Here is a 24,766-nt window from a genome sequence, read left to right on the forward strand (position 1 = left end):
TGGCCATTGAATAAAAAATGTATAAAATTACAGTACTGTATTAGACTTACGGTACCTAATTTACATACTGTACAGACGATAGTTCGCCTAAACTCTTAGTAGCGAGGCGCTAAACGGCAAAAAGTATATATATAATTATAATAAAGTTACAATAAATTAAGTTAATATATAATTATACATACAGTACCTAATTTATATATAATTAATATATACAGTAGAGCGTCGTTTATCGGAATCAAATGGGAACTGGAGTGGTTCGGATAACTTATGTTTCGGATAACGAATCATGTACGAAAAAATATATTAATTTATCCCTATTGAAATTTTTTTTCGTTAAAATTTTTCTCTGTTGCGTCTCGCTTCGTGTTGAATTTTCGTCGATGTTAAGCATTACGAAGATTATTGTATCGTTAAAAATAATTTTTTATTATGTACAAACAAAATAAATATATTGAAAAATATAAAAACAATAAAAAATTATACTTCAGATGTTAATTTAGTATCAAAAACGTAAAATATTTGAGTAGCCCGAGAAATAGCCGAAGATTGCAGCGCCACAGCACTAGCGAAAATTTAAATTTTCCGACTGGAATGCTTTCATATAACAGACGTTTCAGATAACCAGCTTTCGAATAAACGATGCTTAACTGTTATTATATGTACAGTACCTAATTTATATATAATTTATATATAATACTGTACAGACGATACTAAACTCAATTTAAGCGCCTAAATTTTCTGCAGCATGGCGCTGGACGGCGGAAAGTAGTTCGACTGCCCGATGACGTTATACGTAATTATAAGAGTTTTTTGCCGTTGTTTACAGATACCGCTACATTTTTTTCGCCGTCTTAAAGGAATCGTAATTATAGGAACCAGTCTTATACGGGGATCTACTGTATTTTATTCAGAATCGAGCTCGAATGAACACTGTTAATTGTCGAAAGTTTATTTGAAGTGTCCTCCGGAGACCGAAGTGCTTTTAAGCGTATACCAGAGGTGGGGAACCTTTTTACCATTAGAGGCCACATTTAAATTAGGCAGCAATAAGAGAGGCCGCATAAGCTGATTGACCTAAGAAAGTGACTTTTGTGAAATTATTATAGTTTTTCTACAGATTTAACAATTTATTGCATTATATAGAAAAAATAAAATATAATACTACAAAATTTTAAATATAATATACATATAAAATAATATAAAAATATCATAAAAAAATACAATAAAAAATATTTTTTTATTCACTAAGTTAGTGACTTATTTGGCTTTGTTTTTTGTTTGACAGTAATTGTATATTTGGATCAAGCTTCGTAACACACAGCTTTAATTGATCCTCTAAATGTGCATCTGTAATTTGCGTTCTTAAATTTGTTTTTATTTTTGACATGAGAGAAAATGTTGTCTCGCAACAGTAGGTACTTCCGANACTGGAATGCTTTCATATAACAGACGTTTCAGATAACCAGCTTTCGAATAAACGATGCTTAACTGTTATTATATGTACAGTACCTAATTTATATATAATTTATATATAATACTGTACAGACGATACTAAACTCAATTTAAGCGCCTAAATTTTCTGCAGCATGGCGCTGGACGGCGGAAAGTAGTTCGACTGCCCGATGACGTTATACGTAATTATAAGAGTTTTTTGCCGTTGTTTACAGATACCGCTACATTTTTTTCGCCGTCTTAAAGGAATCGTAATTATAGGAACCAGTCTTATACGGGGATCTACTGTATTTTATTCAGAATCGAGCTCGAATGAACACTGTTAATTGTCGAAAGTTTATTTGAAGTGTCCTCCGGAGACCGAAGTGCTTTTAAGCGTATACCAGAGGTGGGGAACCTTTTTACCATTAGAGGCCACATTTAAATTAGGCAGCAATAAGAGAGGCCGCATAAGCTGATTGACCTAAGAAAGTGACTTTTGTGAAATTATTATAGTTTTTCTACAGATTTAACAATTTATTGCATTATATAGAAAAAATAAAATATAATACTACAAAATTGTAAATATAATATACATATAAAATAATATAAAAATATTATAAAAAAATACAATAAAAAATATTTTTTTATTCACTAAGTTAGTGACTTATTTGGCTTTGTTTTTTGTTTGACAGTAATTGTATATTTGGATCAAGCTTCGTAACACACAGCTTTAATTGATCCTCTAAATGTGCATCTGTAATTTGCGTTCTTAAATTTGTTTTTATTTTTGACATGAGAGAAAATGTTGTCTCGCAACAGTAGGTACTTCCGAAGCAGGAAAGTAAACGGCGAGCATGTTCTCGAAGGCATGGATATTCAACAGCATTTTTCCAGATTTCTATGGGATCCTTTTTAGCGTTAAAAAGGGATTTGATGATACTATCTTCCCCTAAATCAATTAACTCCATTTGTAGTTCTGCAGGAGCCTCGGATATATCTATTAAATGTGGTTCAAATGCCAGTTTCATAGCAGGAGTGTGCTCGTCAAAATCAGAAAATCTATTAGTATACTCTTCTATTAAACAATCCAAGACACCTACATATTCATCGAATATTTTATTTTCACAGTTCTGCTCATTTAACATTTTAGCTAGCTCCGGGAAGTGTTGTGCAGATATTTCCGATCGACAAAGCAATGTTTTGAAAAATGATAATTTTTTTCTAAACGCTTGGATCTTTTGCCACATTTCATAAATATACCTCGTTTCACCTTGCAGGCAAATATTTAAATTGTTTTGTTTTGTCATCATATCAGACAAAAATGCAAGGTTTCTGAGAAATACTTCATCTGATAGATCACATTGTTTTCCTTGTTCTTGATAAAAGTTTAAAATTTGTCGTCGTAAAGACAAAACTTTTATCAAAACCTGACCTGTTGATAGCCAGCGAACCTTGCAGTAGTATGGTAGGTCAACACTATACGTTTCCTCATCTAAAGAGAGCATCTGCCGAAATTCACGATGACGCATTGCATTTACGCGAATATAGTTGACAATGGCAATGGTTCTATCCAGAGTGTCTTGCAAAATGGTAGATTTTGCGCAAAGATTTTGCTGATGCAAAATGCAGTGAAATGATATCAATTTTTTCAAGTTCAAGTTTTCCTTTTTTAACAAAGCAACGAATCCTTCTTTTTTGCCTGTCATGGAAGGTGCGCCATCGGTGCAGACACTGATTAAATTACTGACATTCAATTGTAATTTATTACATACTTCTTTGAAGTTTTTGAAAATATCGGCTCCTCGAGTTCTTCCAGTTAATGTACCCAACGCAAGTAGTTCTTCGTAACATTGAAAATCTTTAGTTATAGCACGAATAAAATATAAAACTTGTGCCGAATTTGTTTTATCAGTGCTTTCATCTAAAGCAATTGAAAAATAAACATCTTCATTTTGTATAATTGTATGAAGTTGCTCTGTTACATTTTGCGCTAATTCGTGCTGTCGATCTGTTACAGTTCTTCTTGAAAGAGGTAATTGTTTGTATTTGTCGACATTTCTTGGATCTAACATACTCACTGCTTCAACAATACATTCTTTAATTATTTCAATGTCACTAAATGGTTTGCCCCTTTTTCCAAGTATATGTGCTATTTTATACGTAACAGCAACTGCAGCGGAATTTTGATTTACAAAGGCACTAAAAGATGCCTGCTGATGATGCTTCTCATTTTTCAACTTTTGAAGTGCAGCTTTTCGTGATTCACCTTCTAAAGCGAAATATTTATGTTCTTTATGAGTCAAATAGTGTTTATTTGCATTCGCTTTTTTTAAAGTATTTAAAACTGTATTGCACAACAAACACATCATTTTATCTTTCTCAGCAGTAAAGAAAAAATCTAACTCCCATTCTACATTAAATGTTCTGTTTTCATCACCTAATTTTCTTCTCTTACTATTTGACATGATGGATAAAAAAACGAATATCAAATAATATCTTTAACAAAGTGTATACTTTCTAGAAATACAATAAAACCGTGTAACTGTTATAAGCACGCACTGTTAACTACAGTTTGCTGAAGATCGCGACAGGGAAGCGTTTAGAGATGCGAGTCAGAGAAGCCAAAGCAAGGTGTGACACTCAAATGGGAGATCTGAAACCGAGTTTTGTTTACTTCTTAGACAAGGTAGTTGGCGCTGCTAGCGCTTTTTAAACAGTTTTTTAAAAAATATTAATTTTTTAAACAGTTTTTTTTTCATTTAGTTACTAAACAAATAAAACTGTTTAAAAAATTAACATTTAGTGTCCAAGTCTGAAACAGATGGTCTGTGGGCCAGAGTCTCGCTCATGCGTGTTACAGTCCGTTTCAGACTAGTATTCTAACGTCATGTTACAATATGACTGTCTTTGGCGGGATTTTTCGCGCAACTGTCATGGCGTTGATGTACAATAGTTGATTGAAACGAACTCTACCATTTTGTACTAGGTGGCAAAGAACCGCACAAGAACCTCGCGGAAGCCGCTTGCGGCCTCGAGGCCGCAGGTTCCCCACCTATGCCATATACTGTATTTTTATCGAGGCTCGTTAAAGACATAAATAATAGCGAGTATTGTAAGTAAAAGAATATTTTATGTAATATAAAATTTTCGTTTTTCTGTTTAAAAAATCGTAAGATTGTCAGATTTCATTAAAAGTTTTGAAATCTCACGATTTAGCGTAACATCTGTACATTAAACAAAAGCTGACAAGAAATACAGTAAAAGTAAATAAACGTCATCTGCGCGAAGACGCGAAATGTTTTGTTAAATATATAAAGCCGATTTGGATGTCCCGGTGCATCGCGGTCATTTAAATAAGCATTTAAAATATAAGAAAATTAATTAATGCATATATATATTAATATATATCTTTAATCTCAAAAGACACTGTGGCCATTTGGTATTTTTCGGGTGTCACGAATATACAAAAACATAAACAACAGAAAAATAAAAAGCATCTAAAAATCAGCAAACCTAAAAATCAGCAAACAAAAAAAAATGAAAAAAAATTCAAATGAAACAATAACTAAGAAAAAATTTTCACCGCACTTACGCAGAAAAGCATGCTGTAGTCAAAATTCGTTGTAGTGAAAATCCCTTCGGAAAATTTACTTCCCCCTCTTCCTACGTTTTTCTTCTTTTTTGGTGTATGTCGATTATCGTTAAATTTTTTTTCGTTTTTTAAATTTTGAGTAGGCAAAAGAAAAGTCTTTGATCTGCAGAATTGTTGATTTTTTCAGTTAAAACGTTTTTACTTTAAAGATCTGGCTGAGAGGTTTTTTCTTATGTTTAAGTTGAATTTCTTCCTGTTAGTTATTTCTTGGAAATCTTTATATAACGACTTTCAGTATTTTATCACTTGAAAGACTGGAACTTATATATATCAATGGTTTAGAGCAGGAGGGCGAACCTATAACACGCGTACCCAAAGTGGCACGCAAGCAGAAATCATCTAGCACGTAATATATCATATAATTTCGATTTACCATATGTCTTTTTCCATCATCCTTTTGCTTTATCGCTTAATCGTTTTCTTCAATTTGGTTTTTTACATTTATTTTATTTATAACATGTTCGTTTAATTTGTTTAAATATCCTTGCGCAAAGTCTAAAACTTTAAAGCTAAACAAATAATACAAATTTAATAAAAGTAATATGTTTAAACTTTTCTATCAACAAAAAATACCATTGCAAGTTTGGCATCAGTACGATTACAATAATAACGAGCAATTATTTACTGTGACGCGGTCTCAACGCCCGGCTGCAATTTTTAATCGTATTTTAAATCTGTTTAATTTAAACTATATGCTCTCCACCTCAAATTAGTAGTGGCTTGTCCCGTACATCATACTTATCCGTTAGCAATGGAGTAGCGCCGGTCATCTATCTAACACTTATCGATAAAAAATGTTTGAATTAAAATATAACGTAACATTCCAGTAGACAATATGCAAAGCTTTTTTTCAGTTTACAGCAGTATTTATTACACAAAATTTAAGTAGAGCTTAACATGCCGAACTTGCCCCGGTCTCCCCCTATACAACAGCCGGAAAAGTAAAAATTATCGAATACATGTTTATATATTATCTAGAGGAGTCTTATAGCTTTGGAATAAAAAGTTTCTACGTTATATGTTTATTAGAACTCTATTTATTGAATTTTTTATGCTGAGGTCACGTGATTACATCAGAATTTCATGGTCTCTTTCGGTAACAAGTCCGCCCCTGGTCGGAGTCGGAGTCGGTAGATTTTTACGCGATTCCACAACCCTGCTCTTAACGCAAAGGAGAAAAATCATAAGTCGAAAAGGAGTAACAGTAGTCTATATGGCTAAGGGAAGTTGCTTAACGTAACACGATTTGTTGATACCCTTGTAGATAATAGGCAGACACAAAATCATAATAAGTAATAAATATTATTGAATAATTTACGCTATTTATACTGTTTGTATCTTGTAATTAGGAGCGCATTTCCAAATAACTATCCCGAATGTAATCTTCGGGTCTATACAGACCTTATAAGTTATTGTTTTGCTTTGCTATATTTTTAAGATAATTACACATAATTTCTTAGATGTACAGTACCAATAACACTGGTCATATCGCAGTGTTTAAGGTGTGCATTCTAGTTTAAATTTATTATCCAGCGTTGTTATACTTAGATATTTATTGTCAGTTACTGTACTTTGATATTATTATTGATTGTAAGTTGCCCGTTACAGCTATGTGCTGTATTATCTTTATTCTTAAATTAAACAGTATATACCACATATTTCATTTTATCTTCATTATTAATGTATCGTTTATGATGCTTAATATGACGTTAATTATATACATATTTCGATATATGTGAATGAAAATGGCAATAAAAGTTTTTGATTTAAGAATGACAAGTAACCAGCTAAAAGCAATATGGATGGTTTCTCAGCTGTTTATTTATTGATACGCTGTTGTTTTAATAAAATTTATTAAACAACTAATAAAAATTTATAAAATTGTATCAATTTATTTAATTAAATAACTAATATACATGCGTATTATTAAGATAATCACCGTTTGTGCGTAGATAAGTTTTTCTAAAGTACGGGTCGCCAAACTTTTTTAACTGTCGACCTTCCAATAATGTTGCATACACCCCTGGAGGTCCATATAGACCACTTTGGCGACATCTGCTTTAAAAAGACTTGACAATGTTTTTGTCCATCATATTTGTCCAAATTATTATCTTTCATACTACGTTTAAATTATTCTTTTTTCACTTTGAACTTATTACACAAATGTTCAGCTTTTCTGGCTTCAAACTGTACTGTACATCGACTCTTTTTCCATAAGCTTGCCAAGAAAACACTAAAAAATTACAAAATGTTTATAAATTAAACTTCACAGCTTTTTATGTAATTAATAAAATATAACTTTAAAAAAACTTGTATTGACATAAGAATTTCTGACAAGTTTTAAAATTAAGTATTAATCTTGAATAATTTAAATAATCCTTTCAATAGCAATAATAATTAATTATATAGTACTCTACATATTTAGTATATATATTTACAAGATTTTTAATTTGACTGTACAGAATATAAATAAATTAAATCTAAATAAGATAATTTTAAAATTTAATAAAAAGCAATTATTTTAAATTTGTTTAATATTTGTCATGCTATCTAGTTCAGAAATTGCTAAATATGACAGAAAATACTGGTAGTAGCCTGAAGAAAATAAAAATGGCTTATTTGCTCTCTTAAACCATTTAATTTTATTGTTCTCTATACTTGATAAATGATTTTCCACTGTTATTTTTCAAGTATAAAATCATTTTTCAAAGATTGAAAACTGTTTTTTGTTATAATTAAACAAAATTAATATTTTTAACAAATGATTTTTTGGATTTCATTACAGATTTATACAACAAAGAACAGGATGTTACAAAAAGTTATACCAAGTGATGGGGTAAACTTGTATTTTTCATGTGATATGTAAACAATTTATGATGTTATATATTTTAAATTTTAGACTTCATGGCGTAGAAATTTTTGTAACGTGAAACAGTTGATTTTTAACATGCCTCAATCTATCACTGATTTAGCTACAGTTGCCTTCTTTTCTTCTGCAACCTTGGACAAACTAGAAAGTTAGATTTGGTTATTTACTAAACACACTAGTCTTTTCTATATGTGTGTTCAATGTAAAAATAACTTAAAAAATTATGGTAAGTAACATTTCCTCTTCCACACACCCTAATACAATAAATATAGATAATAACTATACATAACTTTATGAACCCTATTACAGTGACTATTTTAATGTTATGAGCCCACTATGAGACTAATTAATACAAACTAACAACATATTCTAAACTTCAGTACACTCTTAGAAGGAAAAGGTATCCAACTTAATAAAAAAAATAAATAAAATCTATGCACTTTATCATGTCTAGCATATGCTGTATAACATACCCGAGGTGTGCTATGACGAAAAAACTAACCTCTTAATGATCTAAGGTGTGTGATTAGCATAAACTTATGGAAAGAAACTATTTTCGAAATGATCGGCGTCCACGAATCTGCTCAGAAAATAAAAGAAAAATATTACTTTTCAATAACGCTTGTTCATTTCTTTCACATAACACATTGCGCAGTTATATCTTTTTTACCTTTCGAAAGGTAAAATTTTACCTTTAAATGTTCCTTAATAAAAACTTCAGACGACCCGACCTTCCTTTTTAGGGTACATGGCCGTCTTGGAAAAAGTCCATTAAAACATAGTAACAACGAATTAAAAAGTAATAATTTTTTAAGAATCGGATTTGATGATCTTACGACGTTTTGCTTATTTTATCCTTCTCAGGGAGTTTCTTGTTTTTTTTATTTAAAAATTAATAAAAATATACTGTGATTAGTTTCTTTTTTGTCTAGCAAATGGCATTGTCGAATTGATTTTTATTCTAGATTTAGACAATAGCGCATTCAGATAAATGATTCTCCATATATATTTCAGTTCTTAGTATTTTATTCATTGTTTTTTATAGGTTACTTTAATTTATATTAATAAAATGTTTAGTTGTTGTATTAAATGAAACCAAATATTATTTTGGAATATCTATTTGCTTTCCTACTTGTAAACACAGTACGGCAAAAAAGGACTAAATATGGCGGCACCATACCCGAATGCGTTGTTCTATATATCTAGCAGTTTCAGTAACTTAATTAAAAAATTTCTTCTAAATATTTTGTATGCCAACCATTTTTTAGATAGTTAAATCAATATAAATAAAAATAACTTTAAGCAAAGCGTTTTTTTCGGTGGTCCCTTTGCAATCACAATCAGTTATAAGTAATTTAAACTTGTTGGCGTTCAACAAAAGAAAAAATATAAATTAATTTTTCNAGTTTCTTATTTCTTTTATTTAAAAATTAATAAAAATATACTGTGATTAGTTATTTTTTCGTCCAGCAGATGGCATTGTCGAATCGATTTCTAGTCTAGATTTAGAGAATAGCGCATTCCAATAACTGATTCTCCATATTTATTTCAGTTCTTAGTATTTTATTCATTGTTTTTTATAGGTTACTTTAATTTATATTAATAAAATGTATAGTTGTTGTATTAAATGAAACCAAATATTATTCTGGAATATTTATTTGCTTTCCTACTTGTAAACACAGTACGGCAAAAAAGGACTAAATATGGCGGCACCATACCCGAATGCGTTGTTCTATATATCTAGCAGTTTTGGTAACTTAAATAAAAAATTTCTTTTAAATATTTTGTATGCCAACCATTTTTTAGATAGTTAAATCAATATAAATAAAAATAACTTTAAGCAAAGCGTTTTTTTAGGTGGTCCCTTTGCAATCACAATCAGTTATAAGTAATTTAAACTTGTTGGCGTTCAACAAAAGAAAAAATATAAATTAATTTTTCCAAATTGATCGTTTCGTGAGTGTCTTTACGTTACTCCATATTGATTTAAACACACAAAAGTATACATTCGAGAAAAATTTTATAGTTTTTTTAGATGTAAACGAAGCGCAAAAGTATTATCGTGCTCTGAACTTCCCGCATATTGCACCATTGCATTATGAATCATGCAACGATTATACCAGGAATTATGCACAGTAACTAACATCTGAAACATATTTTTCAAATAATTATACTTATTTTTTATATTAATTTAAAAATTATTGATATTATTCGTGCCTTTAAACATGAGAATCTTTTGCTGCACGGTATTCGCTATTCGAATGAAAGGTATCGATAAATTTGAAGCTTCTAGAACGAAGAATTAACAATCCTACACTTAAATTACGTAATTTATTATAGTTTTTACACGAAATTCATTCAGAAACAATAAATTTTGGAGTGTACAGTACATAGGCCCTACGTGTGAGTCGGTTTGTTATGGGCATAGTTACTATTGTATACGTGTTGTATCCATCTTGCATTAAGTTATTCATGTTCATAGCGCGTAAGAATTTCACAAAACAGATATTTTAATTAATTATACTAGATTTTTTACTTCGAAAATTGTGTTTATAAATGATTTTCTAAATAATATAACAATGAAAAAAGCGAAATTAATTGTATCCTGTGTTAAGTACTCGTAGGTATATAAGAGACGACTGGAGAAAAGACGTTTACGAAATGTAAGAAACGTGATTCTTGGTTACTTATTCAAATTATCACTCGGGTGTGGTCCTTTCTATCTACTGACATTTAATAGATTTAGTGAAACACAATGAGCACGTCTGCACTCCGCCTGATCGTAAATAAATAATGGCAAGTACTTTTACAATTTTTTTCTATACTTTAAGCCGCAATTTACCATTTGCATAATCTAGATAAATGCTGTTATGCATCGAAGTATATTGCTTATGCTATATAGATCCAAGTTACGTATCGTGCTGCATTTATGTCGCGTGCGTTACACTTTGTTTATATTCGTGTTGTGGCTCTGTAGATGTGCCAGGCGTTCTACTAATGCTCTAAATACATCACGTTTAGTATCATGTGTATATGCCTCACGCCGTAGCCTGTATGACTGTGTTTTTTGCATGAAACGTGTACGTTGAGACACTATTTTAGTCGAAATTTATTCGGATTTATAATATAAAACCCAATAAATATAATTTTCACTAATATTAAAAACTCGAGTCCACGAAATATATCGTATCCGAATCAAATCTAGAGCTTTTTTAGAAAATATCGAGTGTTTAATATAAAGTACAAAAAAATTTTTGAAGTAGATCAACGTATCTCATCTTTAATCAAGTAATATCATTACCGCAATTTATAAACTAATTTTTTCAACAAGATGACTCATTCTGTTAATCGAGTAAAATTATTATTATTATAATTTACAGAACGTTGTGACTATAAAATTAAATTAAAACATAAATTTTTTCCGAAAACTTTACGTAAATTCTAAAAACATTTGCTTGAAACTTCCATTTTTTGTCCTGATTATGATTTTGTTTTTGTATTATCGCGTGGATCCTTACCGAATTTATTCGTCGTTACGCATAATTTACGAGTTATGCGTTACTTCCACGTTGTAGTATCCATTACGCGTTACGCGCGCAATGTATGTTAATTAACGTGTGTTTTGTTTGTATTACGCTTACCTTAAGAAAGCTTGGCTGCGCGTAATGTGAGCGTAACTTATACATAACGACGTATGCGTAACTCACACTTCTTTTATGCACAAATTACTCCTCCACAATTGGAAAAATTAATCTCACAAGAGACAGCAGATACAGACAAGTGCAAAGTGCTCATTTTCGTCAAAATATAAACTAAAGAAGTGTCAGAAGTGTCAAAAGTTTACATTTATCCTCCGAAAAAAAACTCTATTTTGTTATTATTCAAAGCAAACCACGTCTTTTCACGTGGGTCGATAATCTAACAAGGAGAGCCGACGGCTTTGGAGTGACGGATTTTGATGATTTTTGGTGTAGACGTAGTACACCATGTGAGTACTACCTATAAAATACTAAAGTGCAATACTCAAGTATAATCGAGAAAAACGAACTTAAAATTTTTAAACACTTTATATATAAATTATACGTGCTTTTATTCAAGCGTCCTGTGGCTGAGTAGTAACGAGCCTGTTTTATAAGCTTGAGTTCTCGGTTTCGATTCTCGAGTATAATTTTTTTTTTAATTTATAAATACTTATAATGTATTTATTTATTTACATCTAATTGTTATCACTAACGGTGATTGATGTAATTTTTACTAGGAGCGTTTTTTCTATCGGAGTTCTTTTTCACTCGCTTTTTAGCAGTTCGTTTCTAAATTTCGACACGAATAGACGTATTTGTGCAGTGAAATTTATTTTGAATAATTATTTTATAATCAGAAAAATGTCATCAAGAGAAGCAATTTCTTCACGTTGTGACGAAAAAACTGTTGATGATAACTCTTTATACAGTGATGTATCGAAGCAGCGGCTAAAAGATGGAGTAGTGTATTATGAGAGTTTACTTTTCGATAATAATTTAATTGCAACATTTATAAATTTTTTTCATTCAACACATCCAATGTATTATTGTATAATTCTGTGCCTATCAGCATAGCATTTTCAGATAGTGTATCAGAAGATGTTATTGCAATTAAATTATTTTCGAAAAGTAAACTCTCATAATACACTACTCCATCTTTTAGCCGCTGCTTCGATACATCACTGTATAAAGAGTTATCATCAACAGTTTTTTCGTTACAACGTGAAGAAATTGCTTCTCTTGATGACATTTTTCTAATTATAAAATAATTATTCAAAATAAATTTCACTGCACAAATACGTCTATTCGTGTCGAAATTTAGAAACGAACTGCTAAAGAGTGAGTGAAAAAGAACTCCGATAGAAAAAACGCTCCAAGTGAGAATTAGATCGGTCACCGTTAGTGATAAAAATTAGATGTGAAAGTTGACACGTACGTGTCAAGAATGCGCCGTTATTGTCAACAAAAGTAATAAATATTAAACTTAAAATAGTAGAAATTGAATTAAAATAAATAAATAATAACAAATAAATGGATGAGTAAATATATAAATACATTATAAGTATTTATAAATTAGAAAAAAAAAACTTATACGCGAGAAACGGACCGAGAACTCAAGCTTATGAAACAGGCTCGTTACCACTCAGCCACAGGACTTTTTTTTATTTTTTTTTCTTTTTCTGTCGAGGTAGGCTTGTTTTAGTGCTAGGTTGTGGGCTGTTTTAGTGCCAGTATATTTTTTTTTCGGCAGCTTTTTTTTGAACGGCGATTTCAATTGCAGCTTTTTTCACCCTTGTTTTCATGTCGCTCCACCACTCGGAGGGGACCTCTTTTGTTATCGTGAGGATCTCCGTCGTAGCAAGAGCGAGGAAATCAACATCACATAGGAGAGTTGTGTTCATTTTCCAAAGGGAAACACCTTCTGTACTTTTACTGCGTTTCTGGTTGGTGCCTTCAAAGTGAAGGATGACACCACTGTGATTTGAAAGGTGGGTGGGAATAATGTGGCAATAATCAACATTATGACTGATTTGAATTGATATATAAAAACGGTCTAGACGAGAGTGGGATTTATTGTGATGATATGTATATTCTGTCCTTTGGGGGTTTAAGTTTCGCCATATGTCGATCAGATCATTTTGTTTTTTAACAGTCTTGAAGTGAAAGTTTTCTCTGGAATTATTCGTGTTGCCGATTCTATCACTCTCGTGTTCAACAAAGTTAAAATCTCCCCCTACGATTGTGTTAAAGGGCATTCAAGGTAGAAGTTAAGACTTTCGATGAATTCGACACGGTCTTTGGGGTTTTTGGCAGGACAGTATACCGAGATTATACGAATGATGGACTGAGGTATTTCAATGTCGCAAACAGTAACTCTCCCTATATTGTCAGTGAACGAATTAATGATGTTTATATTTTTCCTAATTAATATCGCAGTCCCCCCTGCTACCAATATCTCCATGTGACCATACACTTTTGAAGTATTTATCTAATTTACGACATAGCACATGGAAATTCCAATTTTTAACTAGTTTTGTTTCCTGTAGTAAAGCTATGTCAATATTCGAAGATAAAAGGTAATTAATTAAAAGCTCTTGTTTATTAGCATTATTTAAACCGTTAACATTTAGCGTTATCATTTTAATCTTCAGGGCCATTATTGAAATTAAGAGGTACAACCATTAGTTCTGGTTCATTTGTTTTGACATAGGCATGATTTGTTTCGCATCCTGGTGGAACAATCATTACCTCTTGGCTAGTACTATTTATTTGTATGTTTTCACGTTCCTCTAAATAAAGATCTTCCCTTTCTTTTAAATTTTCACACTGCATTTCCTCCTCGCTTATGCTGTTTAAGACCTCATATTTATTCGTAATTAGTACTGGGTCAGCAGGGTCTAAGTTTTTTTAACGATGTCATTTTTTCTTCTACTCCTGTCCTCGTTAAAATTGATCGATGGGGTACACCTAATTTTCCTCCTGCGTTTTTTCTTCCTTTGTTTGTTGGGAATGCTATCTGGTGAGGAGTCGCTGCCTGACAGGTTTTGCCCTCCGGCCGTAATTAGTGTATCCCTCCAAACTTTATCGCTTTTGTTCTTCTCGACAATAGTAACCGCCGCAGGCTTAACCGTAACTAGTAACGACGGTGTATTTTCTTCATGTGCTACTTTATTGTTCTCGAGCTCTTTGTCTACAATATCGGACCACGTGCTACTTGTAGCAACGACCGACGCGGCCGTTTTTCCTAGACATGTTTCGGTTAAGTGCCCGAATCTATAACATCTTTCACATTTTTCTGCGATACAATTACGTCTAATATGACCAAAAGCTTTGCAACGATAGCATAGTAACGGTCTGCCAGTGATCACTACCGAGCCGGTCATGCCCTTAACCCTTATGAAGTATGGTAGATTCTCAATAGAAATTCCTTGCTTAAGTTCCAGCCAGATTCTACGTTTATTCGTAAGCACATGCTCGAGACCTAATACATTCGATTTCACAAACTCCGTCTTTAAAACTCTTCCGTAATTTATAAAATGCCTATTAACTAAGTCATGCGATAGAACTGGAGGTTGCCAATGAACGTTAATTACGACTTTTCTGTTTTCTATAGGTATTATTCGACATCTCTTACCTTTAACTCTAATTTCATATAAACTCAAAAAAGAATTTGCAGCACTTTCAGTCTTCAATCCGATGGTAAAAACGTGCGTAATCACACTAGCCCCGAAATTAACAATGTCCTTCAAGTCTATGACTCCATTCAATCCTGGAAGAAAGTCTTGTAGATCGTACGGTCCACTTCCAGTTTCGACAATTAAAAGTAAAATATTCTTCCAGTCGGTATCGTTTGATAAATTTAGTATACGCAGTAAATCCGAATCTGATAAAGAACGGCGGCTTTCGCCACTTAAACTTTGAGGTTCCACAGTTCACGAGCGCGACATTATATGTCCTGCTCACACGGCGGTCGAACCGGTTCTTTCACTCAGCCACAGGACGCTTGAATAAAAGCACGTATAATTTATATATAAAGTGCTTAAAAACTTTAAGTTCGTTTTTTTCGATTATATTTGAGTATTGCACTTTAGTATTTTACAGGTAGTACACTCACATGGTGTACTACGTCTACACCAAAAATTATCAAAATCCGTCACCCCGAAGCCGTAGTCTTTTCTTGTAAGTACAGAAATAAATTCGTAAAGTAAGTGTGGCCAGTTGGAGAGACTTCTACATCACGTGACCCAAAAGGTATATAATAAAAAACACCTCCGAATTATTCGCTCACATGACCTGCCACAAACAATTTCTCGACCGGTTGTTTATTGTTTTATAATCCATTAAAAAATAAATAAATAAATAAATTTACAAGCTCATAAATATCTTTCGAAGATTTTGATTGATAGTTAAAGTGTGTAGGTAGAGCTAAATATTTCTAGTTTTAAGTGATTAATGAGTCGAAACTACATAAAAAAACTGTTAAAAAATAAAAAATATATAAATTAAATCGAAAAAATAAAGAATTACTAAAGCATTTTCTAAAAACAGCAGATGATCATCATCAGTTTCGACCACGCAACATCACTCACCTCGAGTACGATTTTTGTCATTTTTTAAGGAATTTTAATGAAAAAATTCATATTTAACTCATTCACGACACGTTGTCGCCCCTCGAAGATCCCATCATTGGAAAACCCCAAAAATCACGATCGATACAGAGCTACAACATGCCAAACATTGGCAAAAATTTCGAGCATTCGTGACAATTCTTGGAGTGAGTAACAGTAATGTCTTCTGAGTACAGTGGGTTGCAGCGTTTTTTAGATGTTTCGGANAATTTACGTAAAGTTTTCGGAAAAAATTTATGTTTTAATTTAATTTTATAGTCACAACGTTCTGTTAATTATAATAATAATAACCTTACTCGATTAACAGAATTAGTCAACTTGTTGAAAAAATTAATTTATAAATTGCGATAATGATATTACTTGATTAAAGATGAGATACGTTGATCTACTTCAAAAATTTTTTTGTATTTTATATTAAACACTCGATATTTTCTAAAAAAGCTCTAGATTTGATTCGGATACGATATATTTCGTGGACTCGAGTTTTTAATATTAGTGATAATTATATTTATTGGGTTTTATATTATAAATCCGAGTAAATTTTGACTGAAATAGTGTCTTAACGTACACGTTTCATGCGAAAAACACAGTCATACAGGCTACGGCGTGAGGCACCTACACATGACACTAAACGTGATGTATTTAGAGCATTAGTAGAACGCGTGGCACATCCACACAGCCACAACACGAATATAAACAAAGTGTAACGCACGCGACATAAATGCAGCACGATACGTAACTTGGATCTATATAGCATAAGCAATATACTTCGATGCATAACAGCATTCATCTAGATTATGCAAATGGTAAATTGCGGCTTAAAGTATAGAAATAAATTGTAAAAGTACTTGCCATTATTTATTTACGATCAGGCGGAGTGCAGACGTGCTCATTGTGTTTCACACCGAACCACCTAAATCTATTAAATGTCAGTAGATAGAAAGGACCACACCCGAGTGATAATTAGAATAAGTAACCAAGAATCACGTTTCTTACATTTCGTGAACGTCTTTTCTCCACTCGTCTCTCCTATACCTACGAGTACTTAACACAGGATACAATTAATTTCGCTTTTTTCATTGTTATATTATTTAGAAAATCATTTATAAACACAATTTTCGAAGTAAAAAATTTAATATAATTAATTAAAATATTTCTTTTGTAAAATTCTTACGCGCTATGAACATGTATAACTTAATGCGAGATGGATACAACACGTATACAATAGTAACAATGCCCAAAACAAACCGACTCACACGTAGCGCCTATGTACTGTACACTTCATAATTTATTGTTTCTGAATGAATTTCGTGTAAAAACTATAATAAATTACGTAATTTAAGTGTAGGATTGTTAATTCTTCGTTCTAGAAGCTTCAAATTTATCGNATCACCATTAACCTTTTGGCTCACCTTTTTGTGTAAGAGATGCGGAAGTATAGTTTCCGAATTGTGACATTTCGCTTTAATTTTTAAGTTATTTATTTTAAAATTATTATAACTATTTTTAAAAAAATGAAATAAATTTAAAGATTAATTTTAAAATTTTTTAAATAAATAAATTCGATTTTTTTAAAATTTTATTTTATTTAATTAATGTTAAAAGATTATGCTTCAGTGAACATAAACAAAAACTCAATATAAAAATTTCTCTTCTTAAAAAGATTACATTAAAAAATTAATGCAATTTTGAGATTTTTAAGATTAAATATAAATTTTAATTACAAGCAACTTGCCTTTAATACTTCAAACTTTGTCTTCCCGTTTTGAAGGGTATTTTTGTCAACTAATTAAACGTGCTATTTATAACGCATACGCACTCGAAAAGATGTGAATATACATGCTTAATAATGTTAAATTTAAATTAGTTTCGAGTTTAACGGCATTAAAATAAACTAAATTAACATATAATTTTTTTAAACTGTCAGTAAAGTTGCCAGATTATATGCTAATTCAACGCAAATAATCCGGTAGTACTGTACAGTACAGTACATAACGTTGATTGATAGGCCACGACTAGCGAACTTCAAAAAGTTTTTCTCAGCTTAAAATTTATCCATGAAAAACTAACCTTAGATAAATATATAGCGAGAACGTCTGCTGTCTATCCGCCAAACAATTTCCACAATTTCTCAAAAGATTAACGTGTTTTAAATACTCTACTACGAGCAGAAACGTACTCAGTATTTTACATATTAACAATAGCATAAAAGTCTTGTTTTTCTTTTCTTCTTCCTTGTACGTGTGAACGAACTCGTGCCGTATTTCTCTTAAAAATCTGCATACTAGTCACGTACAGAATGCGACTTAACGACTTAAGTCATCGTCATTGTCCCGTGGCAAGATGACTACACGCAGGGGCCTGGAAAAAAATAATATTCTGTCAGTTTTCAAGCAACAAAACTTGAATAATATAAGTTACATAATTAATTCAAATTAAAAACATATTTCAGACATTATTGTTAAAGAATCAAAAGTGAAATTCTTAATGTATGTAACAAGATACTAAATTATATATCTTCTTTTGCATGAATACATATACTTTTGTTCAGTACCTTTTGTCTACAGGAGTTACAATGGGTACATATTTACTATTCTCATGGCCTAGGATATTTGTCAAAAACTATTTTGGGGGAAAAACATGACCTGATAATGGAGGTTTGATGATTGGCATACAAATAATTGGAATTCTACCGTAACAGTAAATTTACAATAATTNTTGTCTCTTTTCATATTTTTATGCTAATTACACACCTTAGATCATTAAAAGGTTAGTTTTTTCTTCATAGCACACCTCGGGTATGTTATACAGCATATGCTGAACATGATCAAGTGCATTGATTTTATTTATTTTTTTTATTAAGTTGGATACCTTTTCCTTCTCAGAGAGTACTAAAGTTCAAAATATGTTGTTAGTTTGTATTAATTAGTATCATAGTGGGCTAATAACATTAAAATAGTCACTGTAATAGGGTTCATAAGGTTATGTATAGTTATTATCTATATTTATTTTATTAGGGTGTGTGCAAGGGATGTTACTTACCATAATTTTTTAACTTATTTTTACATTGAACACACATATAGAAAAGACTAGTGTGTATAGTAAATAACCAAATCTAACTTTTTAGTTTGTCTAAGGTTGCAAAAGAAAGCAAGGCAACTGTAGTTAAATCAGTGAAAGATTGGGGCATGTTACAAATGAACTGTTTCACATTACATATAACAGTTACAAGAATTTCTAAGCCATGAAGTCTAAAATTTAAAATATATAACATTATAAATTGTTTAAATATCACATGGAACATACAAGTTTACCTTATCACTTGTATAACTTTTTGTAACATCTTGTTTTTTATTGTATAAATCTGTAATGAAATCTAAAAAATCATTTGTAAAAAATATTAATTTTATTTAATTATAACAAAAAACAGTTTTCAATTTTTGAAAAATAATTTTATACTTGAAAAATGACAGTGGAAAATTATTTATCAAAAATAGAAAACAATAAAGTAAAATGATTTAAGACAGCAAATAAGCCATTTTTTTCTCTTCAGGCCACTACCAGTATTTTCTGTCATATTTAGCAATTTCTGAATTAGATAGCATGACAAATATAAAACAGATTTACAATAATTGCTTTTTACTAAATTTTACAATTATCTTATTTATATTTAATTAATTTATATTCTGTACAGTCAAATGAAAAAATCTTGTAAATACAGTAGATCCCCCTATAAAACCGTTTCCTATAATTATGATTCCTATAAAAATTGTGGCAGTATCCGTAAAGAACGGTAAAAATAACTCCTATAATACGTAAAACGTCATCGGGCAGCCAAACTTCTTTCCCACTGTCCGTAGCGCCACGCAACTAACGTTTAGGCAGATAAATTGAGTTTAGTATTGTCTGTTCATATAATTATATATAAATTAGGTACTGTACATATAATTATATATTAATTATATATAAATTAGGTACTGTATATATAATTATATATTAACTTAATTTATTGTAACTTTATTATAATTAAATATATATTTTTCGCCGTCTAGCATCACGCTACGGCGAGTTAGGCGACCTATCGTCTGTCCAGTACTGTAATTTTATACATTTCTTGTGAAAGAAACATTTCTTATTTAACGGNAAATCAAAAGCATTCAATTTTCATTCATTATTGATAAAGATCATTAAAGATGACCGAAAACGTTTGAAATTAATAATAAATTTGGCTGCAGTTTACAAAATATTTGAGTAATGTATCCATTTTATTGTAATTTTTTAATATTCTTATATAAGTTTAGTTACAAAATTTCTACATTTTTCCACAGTTTTCACCATTTTTAGCCGTATGGTAGTGTGAGCACTTTCTAGTAGCTACTTTCAATACAATTTTATTTCTATACTTGTATTTAGTCCATTTAGTAACATTTTACAGCAAAAACATTATTATACACTTTAGCATAATTTATGACTTTTAATTTTTCAGAAATTTTATAATATTCTGTATTTTTTTTAAAGCAGACATCTTAGAATGTGTATTTTTCTATCATGATGTCTAATCAGCTTTAGGAAGTACTTTTATTTTTATATCTATCTAATTATGTGTGTTTCTAAACTAAAGTTGTTACAATTCCAGAGTGTGATTGTAATTTGAGAAATATGATAATTTATTTCTAATTTATGCATGATTTATTAGCAAATGGCAAAATTTAAGAAGTACTTATTTCGTCGGCAAATACATATTTTTANTTAATTTATAAACATTTTTGTAATTTTTATAGTGTTTTCTTGTCAAGCTTATAGAAAAGGAGTGGATGTACAGTACAGTTTGAAGCCAGAAAAACTGAACATTAATAAGTTCAAAGTGAAAAAAAAAATTTTAAACATAGTATGAAAGATAATACTTTGGACATATATGGTGGACAAGAACATTGTCAAGTCCCTTTAAAGCAGGGGTCGCCAAAGTAGTCTATATGGACTCCCAGGGGTCGATGCAACATTATTGGGGGGGCTACAGTTATAAAAGTTTGGCGACCTCTGCTTTAAAAGAACTTATCTACGCACAAACGGTGATTATCTTAATAAGACGCATGTATATTAGTTATTTAATTAAATAAATTAATACAATTATATAAATTTTTATTAGTTATTTAATAAATAAATTTTATTAAAATAGCAAATCAATAAATAAACAGCTGAGAAACAATCCATATTGCTTTTACCTGGTTACTTGTCATTCTTAAATTTAAAACTTTTATTACCATTTTCATACACATATATCGAAATATGTATATAACTAACGTCATTTAAGCATCATAAACAATACATTAATAATGAAAATAAAATGAAATATGTGGTATATACTGTTTAATTTAAGAATATAGATAATACAGCACATAGCTGTAACGGACAACTTACAATCAATAATAATATTAAAGTACAGTAACTGACAATAAATATCTAAGTATAACAACGCTGGATGATAAATTTAAACTAGAATGCTCACTTTAAACACTTCGATATAATCAGTGTTATTAATACTGTACATCTAAGAAATTATGTGTAATTATTTTAAAAATGTTGCAAAGCAAAACTACTTATAAGGTCTGTATAGACCCGAAGATTACATTCAGAATAGTTATTTGGAAATGCGCTCCGAATTAAAAGATACAAACAGTATAAATAGCGTAAATTATTCAATAATATTTATTATTTATTATGATTTTGTGTCTGCCTATTATCTACAAGGGTATCAACAGATCGTGTTACGTTAAGCAACTTTCCTTAGCCGTATAGATTGCTATTACTCCTTTCCGACTTATGATTTTTCTCTTTTGCGTTAAGAGTAGGGTTGTGGAGTCGCGAAAAATATACCGACTCTGACTCCGACCAGGGGCAGTCTTGTTACCGAAAAAGACCATTAAATTCTGATGTCATCACGTGACCTCAGAATGAAAGATTTAATAGAGTTTTAATAAAGATATAACGTAGAAACTTTTTATTCCAAAGCTATAAGACTCCTCTAAGTAATATATAAACATGCATTCGAAAATTATTACTTTTCCGGCTGTTATATAGTGGGAGACCGGGGCACGTTCGGCATGTTAAGCTTTACTTGAATTTTGTGTAATAAATACTGCTGTAAACTGAAAAAAAAGCTTTGCATATTGTCTATTGAAATGTTACTTTACTATAAAACTGGTTAAAATCAGTTTGAAAATAAAAATAATTAAAATAATTATAACTTTACAAAAAAAAAGAAATTGCCGAAGTTGCCCTGGGTATACGGGCAACTTCGGCAATTTCTTTCTTTTTGTAAAGTTATAATTATTTTTATTAAAGTTGCTCCTGGTATAGGGGCAACAGTCATAGGGCAAGAAGGCGGGTATATAAATTTATGTTATTAACAATGTATAAGTTGGAATTAACTATTAAAAAAAAGAAATGCAAGTCCAACACCTATTTAATATTATTACAACGAAATGCAAGTTCAAAGACATATATAAATAAAAAAAACATGCAAACATGTTTTTATTTATTATCTGTTTAATTTTTTCGTAATCAAACAGATAATAAATGAAAACATCCTAAACCAATGTAAAAGCAATATAAAAGCATACTGTTTATTTTTTTATTCTATACACATATCACAAATAAATTGAACATGTTCATTTTCTACATCCGTACAGTGGATATGAGCCCAGAGTTTACATTTATAGCATAACCTGCTGAGTAATCCTTTGCTTTTAATGTGGCTTTATGTTGCCGATGTTGCCCCGCTAGTCATTGATTTTGAAACATTAAGTACAACCCTGAGAACAGTATGCCAAGCCATGATCTGGCTACGTAAATAAGTTGAAGTTACATTTTTCTAACAGAAAAAGTAACTTCCGTTATCATGGAATTATAATAAAACCTGCCAATTCTATATAAATGAAAGCAATATATTATATGGAATTGAACGAAAATGAAAATTTGCTTGAAAATTAAACTACGCTTGTTGGAGAACAATACAAACACTACACTCAACAAGCCACCAATAAAACTCAACTGCCTAACCTAAAACCAGAGTCTCCTTTTATTTTATTTTTGAGAAAATTGAGAAGACGAACTTGCCCCGTATGCCGAACTTACCTCGGTTATTCCTATAACAGGGGGAAGTGTAATGCTAGATCAAAAAATGACCCCTTTCAAATGTTCACATTTTTGGACTCGAAACACCTTGAAATTTCGAGATATGCAAAAGATTCGAGGTTTTTTTTTATACTGTATGGGTGTATGTTAGATTGTGTATGCGGGGCATGATTTCGTTTGTCCTATTTCAAGCCTAATAATTTTTGTGGTCAGTGATCATAATCAAAGTCAGATGTTTTAACACAAGAGTTAGTTATTAAGCGTCAAAGTAGTTGTACTAGATCGTGAACTAAAACATTCTAACATCTTAGGCGAGAACATTTTAACGAGTTTTACTGTACTATTATAAAATGACAAAAAAGCTTACTTTGAATGTAGAGACGAGTTTTATTTTATTATTATTATTTTTTATTTTGAACGCTAATAACGAGTAAAATATTCATTAAAAGATATGACACATGACCACTTTTATGTCTTCACTTTGTCGACGTTTAATTAAGAACCAAAATTTAATAGTATTAATGCCCCATTATACGCAAGCCACAGTGCCACATTTCGTTTCTTAAACTTTACCCATTCTGAGATATTGCTTGATAACTCAGAACAGAGAATAAAGAAATTAAACAAATTAAATGCCAACACACACGCGCGCGCGAATTTTTTCCTTTTTATTCACTTTTTTGAGGGGTTCGGAAGGTCTCCAAACGTGTAACTTTGCAAATAAAAACTTGGAGGGTCAAATTTGACACGATTCAAATACTTTTTCGTTTTAAATACATAACAAGTTGGTAAGTAAAGAGGAGTCGGAGTCGGTGGATTTTTTGACGACTCCGACTCCGACTCCGGCTAAAACACCAAAAGTCCACAAACCCGACTCCACAGCCCTAGTTAAGAGGAAACGTCTGCAGTTACAGTATTTTGAAACATTTTAATGATTGAACCTTGATAATTCTATATCGAAAATATAAAACAATAAAGTTAATTTATAAATAACATCTTTTTGATGATTTTTGTGAATAATTTTTTCATCAGTTCGAATTTGAAAAAAATTAAAATTTTCGTATCAATTCAAGGATGTCGATTATAACTAATGTCAACACAAAAAAAATATCTGCTTTATTTCAGTTAATCTAAAAGCAGTTTTTCTCAACCAATCCCGTTATTAAATAATACAAGACTGGACATCTTACAGTAATTTATATATTACTGTCATATTGTTAGGGTTAAGATCTTTTTTTATTTAACATTTTCGATATGCTAATAATAATTCGTCGGTTCACAGCGCAGGATAGGTTGACAAATTATACATACTAGCAATTTTTTAAAAAAATTCTTTATTGTAGTTATTACTATAGACATAAATCACAAAGCAGTTGACTGTACAGAGAAAAGAACAAAAAGAAAAAAAACGAAACCGAAACGAAGAAAACGGGGATATTAATATTAAAAAACAAGACGGGGCGAGATCTCGCATTCTTTTCACGATCACTATCGTTGAGAAGTTGTTAATAAACACGGTCGTCTAACA

The 24,766-nt window shown here is 30.8% G+C and overlaps 2 protein-coding genes across 2 annotated transcripts; both read right to left on the reverse strand.

Annotated features, from left to right (window-relative positions):
• Positions 1-2,022: 2,022 nt before the first annotated feature.
• On the reverse strand, positions 2,023-3,081 carry LOC111641010 (general transcription factor II-I repeat domain-containing protein 2B-like). The gene has a single exon (XM_023387118.1). The coding sequence runs from the start codon at positions 2,961-2,963 to the stop codon at positions 2,091-2,093; it is 873 nt and encodes a 290-aa protein (XP_023242886.1). The 5' UTR covers positions 2,964-3,081; the 3' UTR covers positions 2,023-2,090.
• A 131-nt stretch (positions 3,082-3,212) lies between these two features.
• LOC111641007 (general transcription factor II-I repeat domain-containing protein 2-like) lies at positions 3,213-4,007 on the reverse strand (the record flags this gene model as incomplete). The annotated part of the gene is made up of 1 exon (XM_023387114.1): positions 3,213-4,007. A coding segment is annotated over exon 1 (687 nt), but the record flags the coding sequence as incomplete, so codon positions are not given.
• Positions 4,008-24,766: the final 20,759 nt, after the last annotated feature.

The sequence above is a fragment of the Centruroides sculpturatus genome, unplaced genomic scaffold, assembly GCF_000671375.1.
Source record: "Centruroides sculpturatus isolate CEXI.00-Female unplaced genomic scaffold, Cexi_2.0 scaffold1383, whole genome shotgun sequence".
In the NCBI taxonomy this organism is placed as follows: Eukaryota; Metazoa; Arthropoda; class Arachnida; order Scorpiones; family Buthidae; genus Centruroides; species Centruroides sculpturatus.

What these genes read in the sequence shown, in the direction of transcription:
- LOC111641010 (XM_023387118.1), bottom strand. Translation starts at nt 2,963, where the DNA reads ATGCGTCATCGTGAATTTCGGCAGATGCTCTCTTTAGATGAGGAAACG.